The sequence below is a fragment of the Schistosoma mansoni genome, chromosome 3 (genome assembly GCF_000237925.1).
Source record: "Schistosoma mansoni strain Puerto Rico chromosome 3, complete genome".
NCBI lineage: Eukaryota > Metazoa > Platyhelminthes > Trematoda > Strigeidida > Schistosomatidae > Schistosoma > Schistosoma mansoni.
Window position 1 is genome coordinate 21,049,395 of NC_031497.1, and position 16,893 is coordinate 21,066,287.

General features: G+C 36.4%; 1 protein-coding gene across 1 annotated transcript in view; it reads left to right on the forward strand.

Annotated features, from left to right (window-relative positions):
- Window positions 1-458: 458 nt before the first annotated feature.
- The window catches only part of Smp_134810 (putative suppressor of actin (sac)), a gene marked incomplete at both ends in the record, with an annotated part of 44,423 nt that continues 27,988 nt past the window's right edge, over window positions 459-16,893 (forward strand). The window contains 3 exons of the mRNA XM_018799611.1: window positions 459-555; window positions 6,836-6,916; window positions 9,511-9,647. Of these exons, the coding sequence (XP_018651382.1) occupies window positions 459-555; window positions 6,836-6,916; window positions 9,511-9,647 (315 nt within the window). The remainder of the gene's footprint in view (window positions 556-6,835; window positions 6,917-9,510; window positions 9,648-16,893) is intronic.

The window sequence follows — 16,893 nt, forward strand, 5'->3', positions numbered from 1 at the left end:
CTTAAACACCTACTAAGGCTTAGTCTCAACACGAACCTTAGGGGGTAACACCTAGAAACTGGAGATACAACATAACGGAACGAACTGTTTACACACCTTCTACTCCTCAAGAGTAGTCAAATTCTAGAACTTGCTGCCGGATGAGCTAGACAAAGCTACTTCTCATGGGTCCTTTAAGGAGAAATTTGACATATTCTTAAGGACAAAAGACAGTATCTCGCTAACTTACTAATTCTCTTTTATTGTTTAATATACCTAGGTTCTTACATGAAGGTATCGGTGATCCACTTCTACTAGGTAAGGAAACCCGTTAAGTGAAGACTTCTTCTATATCATCCAAAACCATTTGAACCAATTGAAGTTTTAAATGATGAAAGACTTTATAAAGTTATGCGAGGCCAACTTGATACTTCGTCTTGACCTTGTAGGTCAAATGTAGTATAAGCGTCTTGGTTGTTATGGATCTAATTGAGACAAATAACTTCTTTATAATCGTCAATGGAAGTCAAGCATTATATTGTGATCGCCTTGTTGGAAAGCTTACCATAAGACACGGTAAGTACAATTAGGCAAAATTAAAAGATATCACTTAAATAATGTTACACAACGTTGAATGGACTATTAGTTCATTTTCAATCATTAATGCTTGTGGAGAATTGTTATATTTGAACAGCTACTGCTCTTTATCGTAGTATTTCGTTTTTTATTGCCACTAGTGCTCGAACATGTGTCCTGTATGTGATCAGGCTTACGGTTACCTTCTAGTACAAATGCAATGTACGGAGGTTCCTCCCAGTCCTATAACGTTCTAGGATTGAGGGGATTTTCTCTACATTGATAACTTTATGACTACTAATGACCATATAAATTCAATTCGTGGTTCTGTTTCCCAGTTATGATATGCAACTCGCTTATATGAAGCATTTTACTAGCTAAGTAATTTGAGTAAATGATATCTTCCGCTTCGTATACGATGAAACTCAACAAAATTTAGGAGGATATTCGACAAACTGAAAAGTCAAGCCAACATTGTTTAAGTAAAAAAATGATACTTTTTCGTCTCTTTGGATTCCTTAATTAGGCCTCCGTCTTTATATTTTTCCACAATAGTAGATTATCTAATTGAGTTGTTCTTACCACAAGCCTCAGTAAAAACTCACTATTAATCAAAAGAGGCAGTCACCAGTGAGTTTAGTGATAACTGTATATTTTATTATAATTTGATTTCAAAGACGGGTGGATTTATGTAGAGCCATATATCTGACCTCAATATTCCAGTCATAGTTGTTCGTTTCATGCTACCATTGAACCAAATTGCTAGTGATCACGAATTAGTGACGTTTCTTTCGAATATTTTGAGTCCCATCCATATTGTCTCACCATTATATTACTATATAGCTGACACGTGTCTTTCAACTTGTCGGTATCACAAGCACTTCTTAAGCTTTTTAATACCTGAAAAATTGACTAACCAGCTTCTAAAACCAGTGAGGTAGTTTTCTATGGAAGGGAAGTGCGTTAATCGGGTGCTGATGTACAAAATGAAAATGAATGCTTCACAGTTAAGCTATCTTGTTTAGAAAACACATCACAAAAGCATCCCCCAAGCTGCAAAGCTCGTTCAGTCTTCAGTAATAAGGATAGGAGGTCTAGTGACCTATTTTAATCCTTGCAGTTTGTTACACTGTGGAGGTCCAATCTCGTCTTGAATATATCAACAGAAGGTGCTGATATTACGTGTTCTGGTAGAGAATTCCAGTAATTCACTACTTGGTGCGAGAAACGAAACTCCAGACGTAGACGATTTGATCTCGGTTTTTGGACATTCTTTGAATGTCCTCTCAAATGACCAGCCCTAGACGGGAGGAAAAGATAGGACATGTTAGTGCCAAGGTCATCGTTCAGGATACGATATGCCAATATTAGATCACCCCGTATTCGCCGGTAAGATAACGGAAATAAGTTGAAGTGTCTCAGTCTGTCTTCATAAGATAGGCCAGATAGGCCTTTTACCATTTTTGTCCCGCGGCGTTGGACTCGTTCCAACATATCCGCCTCATATTTGAAACAAGGACTCGCTGCTTGAATCCCATATTCCAAATGTGGCCGTACGAAAGTTGGGTATAATAATCTAAACATTTCCCCATCCAGATACCGGAAAGATCTACGAATAGACCATAATACCCTATAGCCTTTTACAGCAGCAGCCTTACAGTGACTGGTTGTTTTGAGATCATTACTTAGTATGACTCCTAAATCTTTATAGTTTCTTACTTTGGGCAACACTAGTCCACATATTGTGTAGTGATACGAATCATCGTAGTTATTTAATTGCATAACTACACTTTTATTAGGGTTTACTTCTAGTGACCACCCGTTCATCCATGCCACTAATGAGTTAAGATCTTCCTGTAAAACTATTCTGTCTAACATGCTATATATGGGTCTCCAAATCTTAATGTCATCGGCGAATAGTAGGACGGATGACTTAGCTATAGCTGGTAATTCACTTATATAAAGTAAAAAGAGAAGAGGACCTAAAATTGTGCCTTGGGGGACGCCACTTTTTACTAGTTCCCACGATGAGAGAGCCCCATTTACTCTTACCCTTTGTCTCCTTCCATGAAGAAAGTCACTTATCCAGTCTATGACTGCATAATGAATTCCAAAACTTTCCAGTTTTAATTTAAGACCAGAATGGGAAACCTTATCAAAGGCTTTATTTAGATCTATGAAAATGACATCTACAGGAATATTGCGATCTTTTGCCTCAGCCCAATCTTCTCTTGCAATGAGAAGATTTGTCAAACATGATAGACCTTTTCGAAAACCATGTTGTTCCTTGGACAAAAGATCATGTCTTTCCACGTAGTTTATAACAGCCATTCTAATAATTTTTTCCATTAGTTTTACAACTGCACTAGTTAAGCTGACGGGTCGATAGTTACTAACTAAATCCCTACTCCCAGCCTTATACACCGGACTGATTATTGCGTCTTTCCAGTCTCTGGGCAATCTGGACTGCCGCAGGGACATATCAAACAGTATCGCTAAGGGTTCAGCAATAACATCTGAAAGGGCTTTCATAATCCGAGGATGAATATCATCAGGACCATTAGACTTATCAGGTTTGAGATGCTGAAGTAGCCTTAAAATAGTTTCTTTCTTAATAACTACAGGGTCCATCAACAAGTCGCCACAATCACAATGAATAGGTGATCGTTCCTCATTATTGGTAGAAAAAACTTTACTGAAATATTCCGAAAAAGCGGAAGCTTTTTCGGTATCATTTCTTGCCAAACTTAACGGATTTTCTTGTATCAAAAGTGATGGTATTCCATCACTTCTCTGAGTTCGCCTCTTTATATACGAGAATAACCGTTTTGTACTATGTTTGCAATCCCTAACCAATTGTTTTTCGTATGACCGTCTAGTCCTACTAATTAACGCTTTACAAGTATTTCTAATCTTACAATAACTGGATCTGTACTGTTCTAAGCCAGTAGAGATGAACATGTTCCAGTGCTTTTTCCTACGCCTAAGAAGTTTCTTAACTTCTTTATTTATCCACGGTGGACTATTGTTCGGTCTACGTGGTACCAAGTATGGTATGAACGGGGACGTGACTGCACTAAACTTGCCTTTAAATACAGACCACGCCTCGTCAACTGATGAGCTAGTATCTACTGACCAATCTATCTTAGCAGCACAATCCTGAATGGCTGGTATGTTAGCTCTCCATATGTTCGGGCGAGGCTTAATCTGATCGTATATCATGTCGCTAGCTCTAAACGTGAATGATAAAACAGCGTGATCGCTATTTACTAACGGGGGAAGAATATTTAGGTTGGCAATATCCTCAGTCTCATGGGTAATTACCAAGTCCAACATAGAAGAACCTTGGTTTACACCAAAACGTGTAGGTTTGGATACATGCTGTACTAATGCATGTTCCATTACTGTTTCCAAGAGCCTGCTATCAAATGAGTTTATAGAGCATTTCGTGGTCATCTCAGTCCAACTAATGTCAGGTGCATTAAAGTCTCCTAATATCAAGCATCTGTTATTTGCACTCCATAGCCGAATGTGCTCTAAAATAAAGTCATCAGCTAAGCAGATTGGGTTGCGATAGATGACACCGAGTGCAAATGTACAACATCTGACAGTGAGCTCACAGCTAATGACTTCACTAGTTCCACTATCATGGGATTCGCAGACAGAGAAGCGGATATTTATACTATTGGCTATATATAGAAGGACGCCACCTTCTTTCCTGCATCTATGTCTATCACTTCTTAAACAATGATATCCGGATAATTCTGGGGTGATATCGAAGTCATGGACTAACCAAGTTTCCGTCACAGCTACAATGAGTGGCCTTAATTTGTCCACTAATGCTCCTAGCTCGTAGAATTTATGTCTTAGACTACGGGCGTTGGCATATAAAACTCCTAGGGAGAACGACCTATCCACACAGGCCTTGGTAGCATTCGCTTCCAAGACCTGACTGTTCGAAAACCCACTAATCGGAGATTTTCTTCACCGTTTTGTCGACGGGTTTCTAGTTCAGCTAGTGCCGTCTTCCTTTTTATTCTATCTTCAAGAGACACATCCGGTGTAATTCGAATGTCAGAGTTGTTGTGACTTCGAGCGTTACTTAACAGAAGATCACGTTGTTTCTCCGACCCTAAGATTACCTTAAGGAGTCTACACGGTCGGGGTAGAACACTGTCATCGGCCCTTTTACCTATTCTAACTAATTTTTTGACCTGAACACCTTTAGTGTTATCTGGTAATATGCTATGGATATATTCTCCGAGCCTCTCTAAGTCATGGGTGTGTCTAACCTTAGGATCTGGATCGTTAGACTCTGGCAATTTACTCACAATAATATTCGATGATATTAAATTCCTCTCAGTCGCACTAGGATGATGTTCTGCCGTTCTATCAGAGTGCGATAGTGCATTGAGTGACTCAAACTGCGAGTTCCTCAATGACTTGTCAACCAAGTGTGCTTTATCTTTAGCTTTTTTTTCCTTTTCTTTTCGTCCTTACTGTGGTCCATTTTTCGTCATTCAGGACAGCTGCATCGGGACTATTGGGGACGGTGACGGTTCTATCCGGGTCCTCAATTTCTACTGCAGATGCATGATTACTCATGTCAATACCATGTGGTGATTTACTCCTCGTTGGTTGTAACGGAAGTTTCACTTCGTCATTAATTAGAGTAGGTTGTTCAGCGCGTTTTGTAACAGCACTTACAACACTGACACAGTCTTCACTGTCAGTACTTGCGTTACTAGCGCACCCACTATCGTTCTTTTTACAGGCTAGAGCCAATAGGCTCATAGCCTCCTGGTTTAATATCGTCTTGTTAGTACAGCAGAACATACAAAGCCCGTTCGAGTTAGGCTTAGAGCATCTTTTGTATGCAGCTGGACTGAGACGGGTACACATCTTGTGGAACCACTTTCTGCATTCATCACACTGCATCCCTTCATCTACAGGGAACAAACAGTTCGGCTGTCCACATTTGAATGCACTGCCAACCATTGTAATCAGATTAGGTTTAAAACACAATATGATCACAATAATAACACAAGTGTCAGAGTATATGCAAAAGAAGGAACCACGAGACAAAGTTTTCAATAAAATTTCGAACCTTAACTGAATAAATTCAAGTTAAAGTAGACCAAGAATGCTTTTGATGCAACAAATACACAAAAGCAACGATAATCACAACAAGTACGAAAGTCACTGCCCTTTTGTTATAGTTTTTCAGCCAATATTTCTCAAAATTTTAATGCACCATAGAAATATTCCTCAATCTATGAAGTTGGTTTTTACTTCTCATTCTATGCTATCTACTTTTATTCTTTTATATAATAGGTATGGCAGGTAATCTTAGAAACTAACGTTGGTGTGCCCAGTTAATCACTGTTTCACCTCACATTGTGATTTTTGAACATTTGGCAAACTTCTGTAGTTTCTTTCTTTGTAGATGATTGTTCAAATTGTTGTATCAATGAAATTCGTTAAACTTTCTATAATCATGACCATTTCGAAAAACTAAAAGCTTAGGAAAGCCGGAAAATCACGTGCATGGACTAGGCTTCAAATGTAACCGCACGTGCATAGGTTTACGTACAGGGCTTTAGCCCACATTGAGCACTAGTAGTACTACCTAGTTGACCAAACCATAAATGTTAATACGTTTCAACCTGTGACTTAGTAGTTGGAACTTGAATGTTTTAACCACTAAGACACTTTCCCCCGTATATACATGACACAGGAAGTGCTACAATCAACAGTTTGTTCTTTATGCAGTAATGAACTAACTAGTTTGAGTGGGATAGTGAGATGCTTCGACGTATGGCTGAACTTTGAATCAAATAGTTCCTGAAACAAGGGTATCAATAAGCGCCATAAAAGTGTAAATAATCATTTGTTCTAGCCTTTGTTCACCTGATCTATTGTAAACACAAAAGAATCAATTTGGAACCGAGGAAACCTTTTATAGATTGTACCAGCTTAGTGTTTTATTTTTAAATAGGTAATTTGTAGTAGTTGCAAGGAATCACATAAAATGAAACACCGTTTACGTTGTCAAAATAGGAGATTCCCTCTCTATAGTTATGTTTTTATTTAAATGAATAGCCTTTATTTGCAGTTTTAGAAAATATTTATCCAACAGTTCTGTTCATTGTCTGTCTGATGAATATTCACAGTAATAAATTGGATTTCGTTGGTTTATGTATTCGATAATTTAATTTAATAAGAAAGCTGTCAGGATGTTTATTTCCCCTATTTAAAAAAATTACTATATATTTCCCAGCATCTGACGTATTTAACGAATGGAATCCTGTTTGTTTGGGAAAAATTGACGGCGTCATCGGCAAAATCCGTTATCATTCAGGTGAGTAAATTCTATAAATAACAATCATTGTAAACAATATCAAGTAGGGACTTGATTATATGAAAGTAAAAGTTTACGTATTTGGCTTTAAACCGTATTTTGTACAAGGCGTAATAATATTATGCAGGTGCCTAAATTAAAGTACGAAAAGATTATCACTTATGGATTATAACTCCAGAACAATAATGGTTGTTTAGATAGAAAACTGAGTATTAGCAGTCGTTGAGGTTTACAGATCCGTTTTTTGGAGTGGCGGGGTAGTTAGTCCAATAAATTTATAGGTTTGAAAATATCAAGGTTTATCCTATAACGCTCTGTGATAGTTTTTTAAATCTCACTCAGTCGCTTGTGTTACATTTTGCCGATAATATAAAAACGAAAATATTTACAATGTACCTTTCAAAACATCGTTAGTGATCGAAAATTCATGGCTTTTAGTTGATTGATATGAGTTACTTGATTCCTACTGTATCCCCTTCGTAATCAGTAGTAGAGTTATACACACACTAGTAAAAAGTAACTCTGTTTAAAGCAAAGCTTATTTAGACGAAATCTTAGTCATCAAACCCGAGTATTACAGTAGTTGTTCAATAAGTATTCATCCTGGAAATAGTTTTCATTGAAAATTAAGAGGTACTATATAGCTGTTTCAGCCTAGTTCAAAGATCCCTAGACTTTCACACTCATTAACCCATACAGTATCAGACCAATAACCTTGACGTTTCTCAGCGAACTTTATAATAAAAAACCAGTGACTCAAAATCCAATGTTCAAATATTTCGGTTCCAGCCCATTCACCACAGTTACCTAATACTAAATAGTTCCAAACTAGGAAGAAACTTCTGTTCAGTGGTTTTCCAGTTGGTAGCAGAATGTACTGAGAACTAGATTCAAATTAATTGAATACAGAATTTAAAGTTCAATTCACGATATTTCTCGGTCGTCGTCAATGTACAGCTCGGCGAAAGTGTACCTTGACGCGATTTGCTATGGTACATTCGCCTTAAGAGTTATAGGACTGTAACTGCCGCCTACTCAACTGGGTGCATTTATTCGGCTTCACAGACCTTTATTTTATATCATCTTAATAAGTATTTAGCCCATTTTTTTCCTATAAATCTAAACCCTACTGTTATCTCTTTATTATTCCTCGCTTTCATTCATTCCTGTCATATTTTCAGTTTTGGTCACAACTACTGATACTAACGTTTAAACTCTTTAGCTATTGATCGTGTCAACTCCGTTTTTTTCCTCGATGTGTAAACATATGAGGGTCAGCAACCTTGAACTGATACATAGACTAATATTGGATGAAACATAATATCTGTATAGAATTTAATTTAAATTAGAACCTCAAAATAGCAACTAGGTTTAGCTGTTAATTAAAATAAAAGTTTAATTCATACGTTAGGTTGATTGATTGATTGGTTTGCTATTACAGTAGATTTTATTGATGTTATTATGTTTTACCACGTAAAATTTACATTTTTCTTTTAAAAACAGTAGTTAAATAACATGAGATCAAAATTTGCTTACACACACAACATGTGTTTTATCAAATATATAGTATTTACATTGTATAAACATGTGATCACTAAAAAGGTCGAACATTCATTATAAATATGCTGTGAGTAGTTTAAATTTTTGTCCCTTTCTGTAGTTCCTGACAAGCTAAGTAGCCTAATGCGGTATGACTCGTTGTAAATAGTATTGTGATGGCCTTTTATACCCTCAACTCACCTTAAACGCGGATATGCAGAAGTATTCCGAAGCTTTGGAAACCGAGTACTGGAACCTTTACTAAATTGATAATGATTTGCCGTAGTGGTAGTAGAAATAGTAGTAAAAATGATATTTTCTTCCTATTTTTTTAAACTGACAACTAAGTTGCTGATTTCAGTAAATTTACAAACTCGTAGACGGCGTTCATGGATAAAATAGCTTCCAGAAACCAAGAAACATTTAACAAATGGTTTCTATTGACTTGAATAGCTTTACTTTTACGTAATAGAAACTGGGTTATTTCCCAATATTCTACCCAAGTTTCCCAGAAAGGACCTTAATAATCCTTCTTTTTAATTTTTAGACGGCACGCTTATAGTCGAATTAAGAGACATAAAGTTCACATCCTGAATGGCTGATTCCAACCAATACCCGGAAAAAGTAGAAATATTTATGCTTTTCTCATGTATAATGGCCGATTGAAGCGAGCAATAAACAGTTGACCATGTTTCGTCTTCTCATTTGTTTGAAGGCTGGGTTAAGAGTTATTGAGAAGCATAACAAAGCGCTTGCTTGAAGAGAATTGTGTTTACTTGTAGGTTTGTATTTCGATTCACATACATAGATCAGGTTCATTGACACATACATTGTCTGAATGTGCTTTATTTGGGTCCAGCATTATTCAACTAAGTTTATAGTCTCCCATCGTCGATGTTTATGACTGAATTTAATCATTCATTGTTTATATTAACGATATACGTCGAAATATTGCTAGTACTTACAAGATTTTATTAAGTTCCTTCACTAGCATATGACCCAAAAATATATAACTCACTATTCTGTTGTTATCTGCTAATGTTTATGTTTTACAGATAGCGATTGGAGATTATTCTTGATTAGCTCAAGTAAATCTGTTGGTATATTACCTGATGGCTTGGAAGTACGTCGAATTAGTCGTGTAACAGTATTAGTCTTGAACACTACTCCACTTGGTAACCTTAATTTAAATGTAAGTATCCCTGATATTACTATGTCAGTTATTGAATAATAATACATTATTTCCCTACGGATTATGAGAGTTTTCAAGGTGTGACACAAAGATTGTTACATCTTGGGATTTCTCAAGAGCATGTAACTTTTGTTCCTTTGAAGACTGAATTGAAATTAACGCTTTCAAAATTTATGTCTCATCCGAAGGTTGCTTAGGGTTACAGACATTTCGTATTCTTTAATAATGGTGTTTTTAAAAAAATAATTTTTTTCTAATTATTATTTTTAATCTACTCCATGATTTTATTAATCCTGGAGTGTATCCTATTTACTGTAAACTAAATTATGTGACAAAAGTATATATGTGGTTGGTCAATTTTATTAAGGTTAAATAATCAAATTTTAGGAAGTAAGCAACCTTTGAGTTTTTTTTCTTGTGTAAATTACGTACACAGATTTATCTTTATACTTTTTTGTACGTTTAGTGTACATGTATGTGGTTGTCGTTTTCTCAAGCATGTTTCGATAGCTCAGTTTCATCATGAACTGATATCTACCGGATAACCATTGGAAAACAAAAATTTATGGACGTTTGTTCCATCCTATTCTGACATTCCTCAGTATTTCACAACCCTGTCAAATAAATTACTGAAAGCAGCATTTGGAAGTGTTTTGTTAAGTCCTGTACCTTTAGGTCATAGTCTAAAATCAATTACTCTTATCTCTTACTGTAGTCAAGAAGTATTTACATACTTTAATTTCCTCTTCAGGTAAACTGATGTACATTTTTGTCATTTTGATGGACATTCTAAGGTTGTTTGCTAAAATAATCATACACTTAGTAGTGACATAGCTAAAAGTCGATGACAGTGACTCAAATAAACTAACTTTCTCATCTCATTTAGTTCTTAAACATTATGTTTATTTGTTTCCATAGCATTCATATGTTTATATAAAATTACATTTTCTCTATTATTCCAAAGTGCAACATTATTGACTGATGAATGTTTTGTTTTAGTTTTTTTAAAAAAATGATTAACAGAACATTTTTACGTTGCTGTAAAGAACTGAATCAACAAGATTTAATCGTCTCTATATTTAAATTTTTCTGTAAAGCATGTAACTCAATTTGATTGACCGATATTCAATGTTTATTAAATTACATTACGCCCCCAAATGGCCTGGTACGGCGGAGAGTCCGCTCTCCCTCTCAAAATGCTCTCACATGGCCACGCACATATAGCCTCTGCCAGGGAAGTCCTAATCACTACCTTATGGCACCACGGGTGTTGTTTACGAAATTGAGAAGACGAAAAGCGAACGTCTGGTGCTTTAACCGGGTTGGTGGACACGGAGAGTCCACCTAGGGGAGTTGGGAAACCCTGATTCCAAACCAATGGTGCACATGGACTGGCTCCAGTATCCTGCTGAGGGAACAAATGGCGTATGAACCAATCGTTGGTCACCGGCTACCATGGGACTGCATCTCCTCACGATGCTCCACTACCTTGTGGATCAGACCTTCAGGTCAAAGGCTCGGGGTGTGGCCCCCTAAAAAACCATCTGCTTCAGTTTGGGCACCTGGGCAGTATCACAGCCCTCACACAAATCGAATGAGATTTGTGAGGCGCATATGTATCTGGTGCTTCCTTGTACCAATATTTATGTGTTTAAATAAGAATTTAAAAAAATTACATTACATTATAATTTATCCTCCAGTTTGAAGTTTGGTACTATAGTTAGTGAACATTTGTTCAAGAGTTAATATAAATTATACAGATGTCTATTCTACGTTGCTTTAGTTATTTCCTCAAAATCCCATCGTCGTTGTCTAAAGATATCATTCTCTATCTCATGTGCAATCGCAATTACTCAATACTGATGAGTTTCAGATTAGGATAAGACAACTGTTCAGTGTCCCCTATTTTTTCAACGATTTTTAAAGCTTATATCAATTCTTAACAAAAAACTCTCTTTAATTTGAATTATTTTCCATGGTAAACTATTCAACTATAGTTCGTCTTTAAGTTGTACAGTTTAAAAAATATAACCATAATTAATACTCAGAAGGAGTTTTGTGGAGATTTCAGTATTTTTCATAGTTGAAATCTTGAGTCAATTGAAACTTCATGGATTGGTTGAAGTTAGACATTAACACCGTTGGATACCAGCCGGCTCAGTGGTCTGTTGGTTAAGTGCTCTTGCGTGAAACTGGTAGGTCCTTGGTTCGAATCTCACGAGGCTCACTGCTAAAGAGTTCTACAATAGGACGAAACGGCCGTCAAGCATTGCTTTCAGGTTTTCCATGGTGGTCTAGCTTTAATTGACTCATGATTTCAACTATGAAAAAAACATAATTAATACGTTACAATCATTAATGAACGATACATATAAATATACATCCATAAAAGAATAAAATGTTAAAATAAGAAATGATTTTGTATCATTAAACGTGAGCACTAATTCAGTTCCCATGACAACATCAAGTATTATGCCAAACTATTTCGGTAAATGATTTATTAATATCTATGTTCCATCGTACTAGTTTTTTTTCAAGGGATGATCTTTTTTTTAAAATTTCAATACAGTTAGATCTATTTGATTAATTATTAATTAAGATTATTTCTAAAAACTACTTTGTCAATTTATACCAAAATATGTTTTCATGAAACTATGTTTCTTTGAATAAGTTCAAATTCATCAAAGCAGTTAAATGAATAAAGACTTTTTTATATAGTTGAGATCATGGGTCAATAGAAGCTAGACCACCATGGAAAACTTGGAAGCACTGCTTGATGGCTGTTTCGTCCTATCGTGGGACTCCTCAACAGGGCTGGCGCGCGGGACTGATAGGTCTGGGTTCTAATCTCACGAGACGGGATCGTGGATGTGCACTGCTGAGGAGTCCCACAATAGGATGAAACGGCCGTGAAGCAGTGCTTCCAGGTTTTCCATGGTGGTCTAGCTTCAATTGACTCATGATCTCAACTATATAAAAAAATTACCAAAATCTCCACAAAATTCCCTTCTGAGAATAAAAACTTATTAATAAATTCATAATGGAAAGCTTGTTGTAAGCCTATTATCACACCATTGCTTTATTTTAAATAGTTTACGCATTATTTGATCAAACTTAATGTAGATTCGATAAATCTATTTCTCATTACAAGATTTATAAGCCACTTATTGGAACCCAGACATTTCTTTGGGCTATTCTATTTAGTTTTGGGAGCTAATATGCACAATTCTGTACTGTAGAATTTTGACCAGAATGCCATTTATTTAGAAGTATGAGATTGTAGAAACTCTTCTAGGGTTACTTCTGGTTCCAAGTCCGGATAAAGGAGGGTTAGCAATCCTCATCTCATGGAAGAAAAACATTGGTGATAAATCTTTAGCTAGAAAAAACAATTTCAAGCATTTAAACTCTGCTCTGAGAGTTGAGGGGTCTTCAATTAAAAGAGTTATGAAGCTTCACGATGAAAGTAGAGATTCTTCGGAAATCTCGAGGCCGATGCCCCTTCTGATAACCAGAATAACGATCAACATAGGTACATAGAACGTTCTCACAACGTGAAAGACCAGAAGGACCATTCAAATAGCTGCAGAAATAAGAAGATACAACCTGATTGATCTTGGAATAAGTGAAACCTATTGGATGTAAACTGGGCAGAAAAAATTAGCTTTTGGAAACGTTCTGTTGTACTCTTGCGATGAAAAAGAGTGTTGTTGAACCGAATGAAAGATTCGAAATCAACAGGCTAGATTCCGTTAGGATCGGTTACCTACAAACCAAGTCGTGACACTACGAATCATTGTTGAACAATCAGTTAAATGGAACTCGTCACTATACATTAGCTTCCTTGACTATGAAAAGGCGTTTGACAGTGTGGATAGGAGAACATTATGGAACCTTTTTCGGCACTATGGTGTACCTGAGAAAATCGTCAACATCACACGGAATTCATACGATGGACTACAAAGTAGTGCATGAAGGGTAGCCCACAAATTCATTCTGATTAAGAACCGGGGTCAGACAACGCTGCTTACTCTCTCTCTTTCCTCCTTCTTCTGGTGGTTGACTGGATTAGGAAGACCTCTACATCTGAGGCGAAGCACATAATACAATGGACAGATTGGGTGTAACCGAACGATTTTGAATTTTCAGATGACCTAGCTCCCCTATCCCATACACAGAAACAAACACAGGTCAAGACAAACAGTGTAGCAACAGCCTGTGTATCAGTATACTTCAACATACACAAAGTAAGCAGCAAGACCCTCAAACACGACACAAAGAGCACCAACCCAATCACACTTGATGAAGAAGCTGTGGAAGAGGTGAAAACTTTCACTTATCTGAATAGCATTATCGATGAACAAGGAGGATGTGATGCAAATGTGAAGGCACGAATTGACAAAGTAAGGTGGTATTCTTACATTTGAAGAAAATATGGAACTAAAAACAACTGTTAGGCAATACCAAAGTCAGTATTTTGTGTACAAACATCAAGGAAATTCTGTTATAGTCAGCTGAAACTGGAGAAACTACTACAACTATCATCCAAAAGGTGCAGATATTTGTAAACAATTGTCTACGCAAGATAATCGAGATTCGTTTGCCGAGTACCATCAGCAACGACCTGCTAGGGCATAAAACAGACCAGTTTCCTGCTGAATAAATCAGTAAAGGAGGGTAGAGTTGAGTAGGGAATACATTTCGGAAATCACTACACTGGATCACGAGACAAGCCCAGAATGGGAATCCCGAAGGCTAAAGGAAAAGAGGTAGACCAAAAAACACATTGTGTCGGGAATTGGAGACAGACGTCAAAAGAATAACTAGGACTTGGCAATAACTGGATAAGAGAGTCCAGGAGAGAGTTGATTGGAGACTCCTGATTCACGAAGGGTAGCAGGGGTAAGTAAGTATGATATTACAGCTATTTTTATGGTTTGTAACCTGACTGATTTTTTTAGACTTATATCTTCTCATGAATTCATTCACTCTATTTATTAGTAGGATGCCATTTTTGTCTTTGTCACATGCATTGTCATTTTATTTAGATAACGCCACCCTTCTTTTAATAGCCTTTTTCATAAAACGTTCAACACATCTAGAAATATAGCACACAAAACTTAATGACAAATTTGTCTAGAAAAAAATAGGAAAATCATATAATAAAAATGAATAAGAACGACATGTGTTACCTTTCTAAATAAAAATATGATCAAGATGGAATTCATTCGTTTCAAATGTACCTATCTTACTGCATTAGGATTTTCGTTAGGTGTAGACTGCAGGACGTGTGCTTAGTCCTACTTAGAACTCTTTAAATGGATGAACCTATGTCCTGGTGTTAACTTTCATTTATAAATATTGCTGTCGAAGAAGATCCACAGAAAGACTGCTCTTGATTCATATACTAAGCTGTTTGTAAAATATCTGAAGCCTCTCAGTTACATTGTTTCTAAGATCACATCCACAACTTTGTAATATTAACCAACACAGCCTAACCCAACTGGAACATTCTTTGATACTATGCCATAAACTGATCGCCTTAGGATCCTGGAGCCCATGTGCACCATTGGTTTAGAATCAGGGCTTTCCAACTCTCCTAAGTGGGTCTTGCGTACCCACTAACCCGGTTTAATTGTTGGATATTCACTTTCCGTCCTCTCAATTTCTTAGACAACCCCCGCAACGAGAGGGGTAGTAACTAGGACTTTCCTAGCAGTTGTTACATATGTATGGTCATATGAGAGTATTTCGAGAGAGAGAGTGTGTGTGTGTGTGTGTTTGAGATCTTCCTACCCTCGATCTTACCAGGGTATTTGGGGGCCTAGATGCAGAAGCTCATACCAATGATTTCCTGGATAAGACGGGCGCCGTCACAAAAGTATGCCATACTGTAGTGGTGCTGTCTGTTCAAACCTCAGCGGTCATATATAACATTATATGGTGTTATCTATATTAACTATTTTAAGAGTATGAAGGCGCCATAGAGTTCTGGCTTAGTAGTTAAAGCTTATAACTAACTTTTGGTCAAGGGACCACAGGTTTGAACACTTTTCTACTCAATTGAATTTGACAATACATAAAGTCTGGCTCAACCATGTCTATATAAAACTTTATGAAGCGATAGTTTAGTGAGTAAAACACCACTGAGCTGTCAATCTTAATTTCACTCCACTTTTTGTTCTATGATCCGTTACGTATTATCATATGCCTTCACACAAAATTGTCTCCAAGTTAAGTGTCCAAATATGAACCTGTTTACTGAGTGACCTTTTTTGTATGATAATTATTCTTCACACAGGCCGAAAGCTACAGAGCCTTTTGCACAAAGGGTTCATATATGTATATTGATATTCTTATCTATAAATCTACTTCCATTTAAGTAATTACTTGGATAACAAACAATTATCATTATAATAATTATTGTTCAAATTAAAATGTTCAACAATTAAAATCATTAAATTCACTTGGTATTATTTTGTTTGAATCTTCCCATCGATTTTGTTAGGACTGCAACTGGTCAGTCTCTAATTGGCATATGTGCATACTGTGCGTATTGCCTCGATATACCTTAATTCACAAGCATGGTTAGCAGAGATGGATAGTGGCTAGCAGTGGAATCCAGGACGCAATATTCACATTGATCGGTTCAAATGTTCAACTCCAGCTAAGTCCTTAGTTGGCATAGTTAGCAGGTTTTTCATGATTCACATACAATTTGTTTTTATAATTTCAATGAAATTCGGAATTAATTAAATTATGACTCAAATTTCGTTGAAACAATTTCAAAAGGCCATAGAAAATCTGTAAAATGCACACAAAATCAATGATTTACATAGACTCTATGCTCATTCTACAGTTTGTTCAATACCATCGGGATTTAAACTAATTACTTAAGTACTCTATTCATTGTAGCTTCTCCAACTGAACTGCCGACAAAAAAAATCTATATTTCCGGATAATGGTTTATACCTAACATCAAAATATAGTGCCCACAATGTCGAGTTAACTAGATTAGCGATCACATTGTAACTTGCTCAGTCGATTTGAATTAGTACCAAGAACTAAAAGCGAATGATACTGGTTACCAATCAATGTGAATATCTCAGTTGTGCAAAGTTTTATTTATTAGTGATAAAGTCTCAGTTTGTGACACTGACTGACGAAAATTCAAAAACCACAGAAAGCATTTGTTCGCTTGGAACTGAAGTTATTCTTTATTGACGAGTAGTCACTATCAACCTCA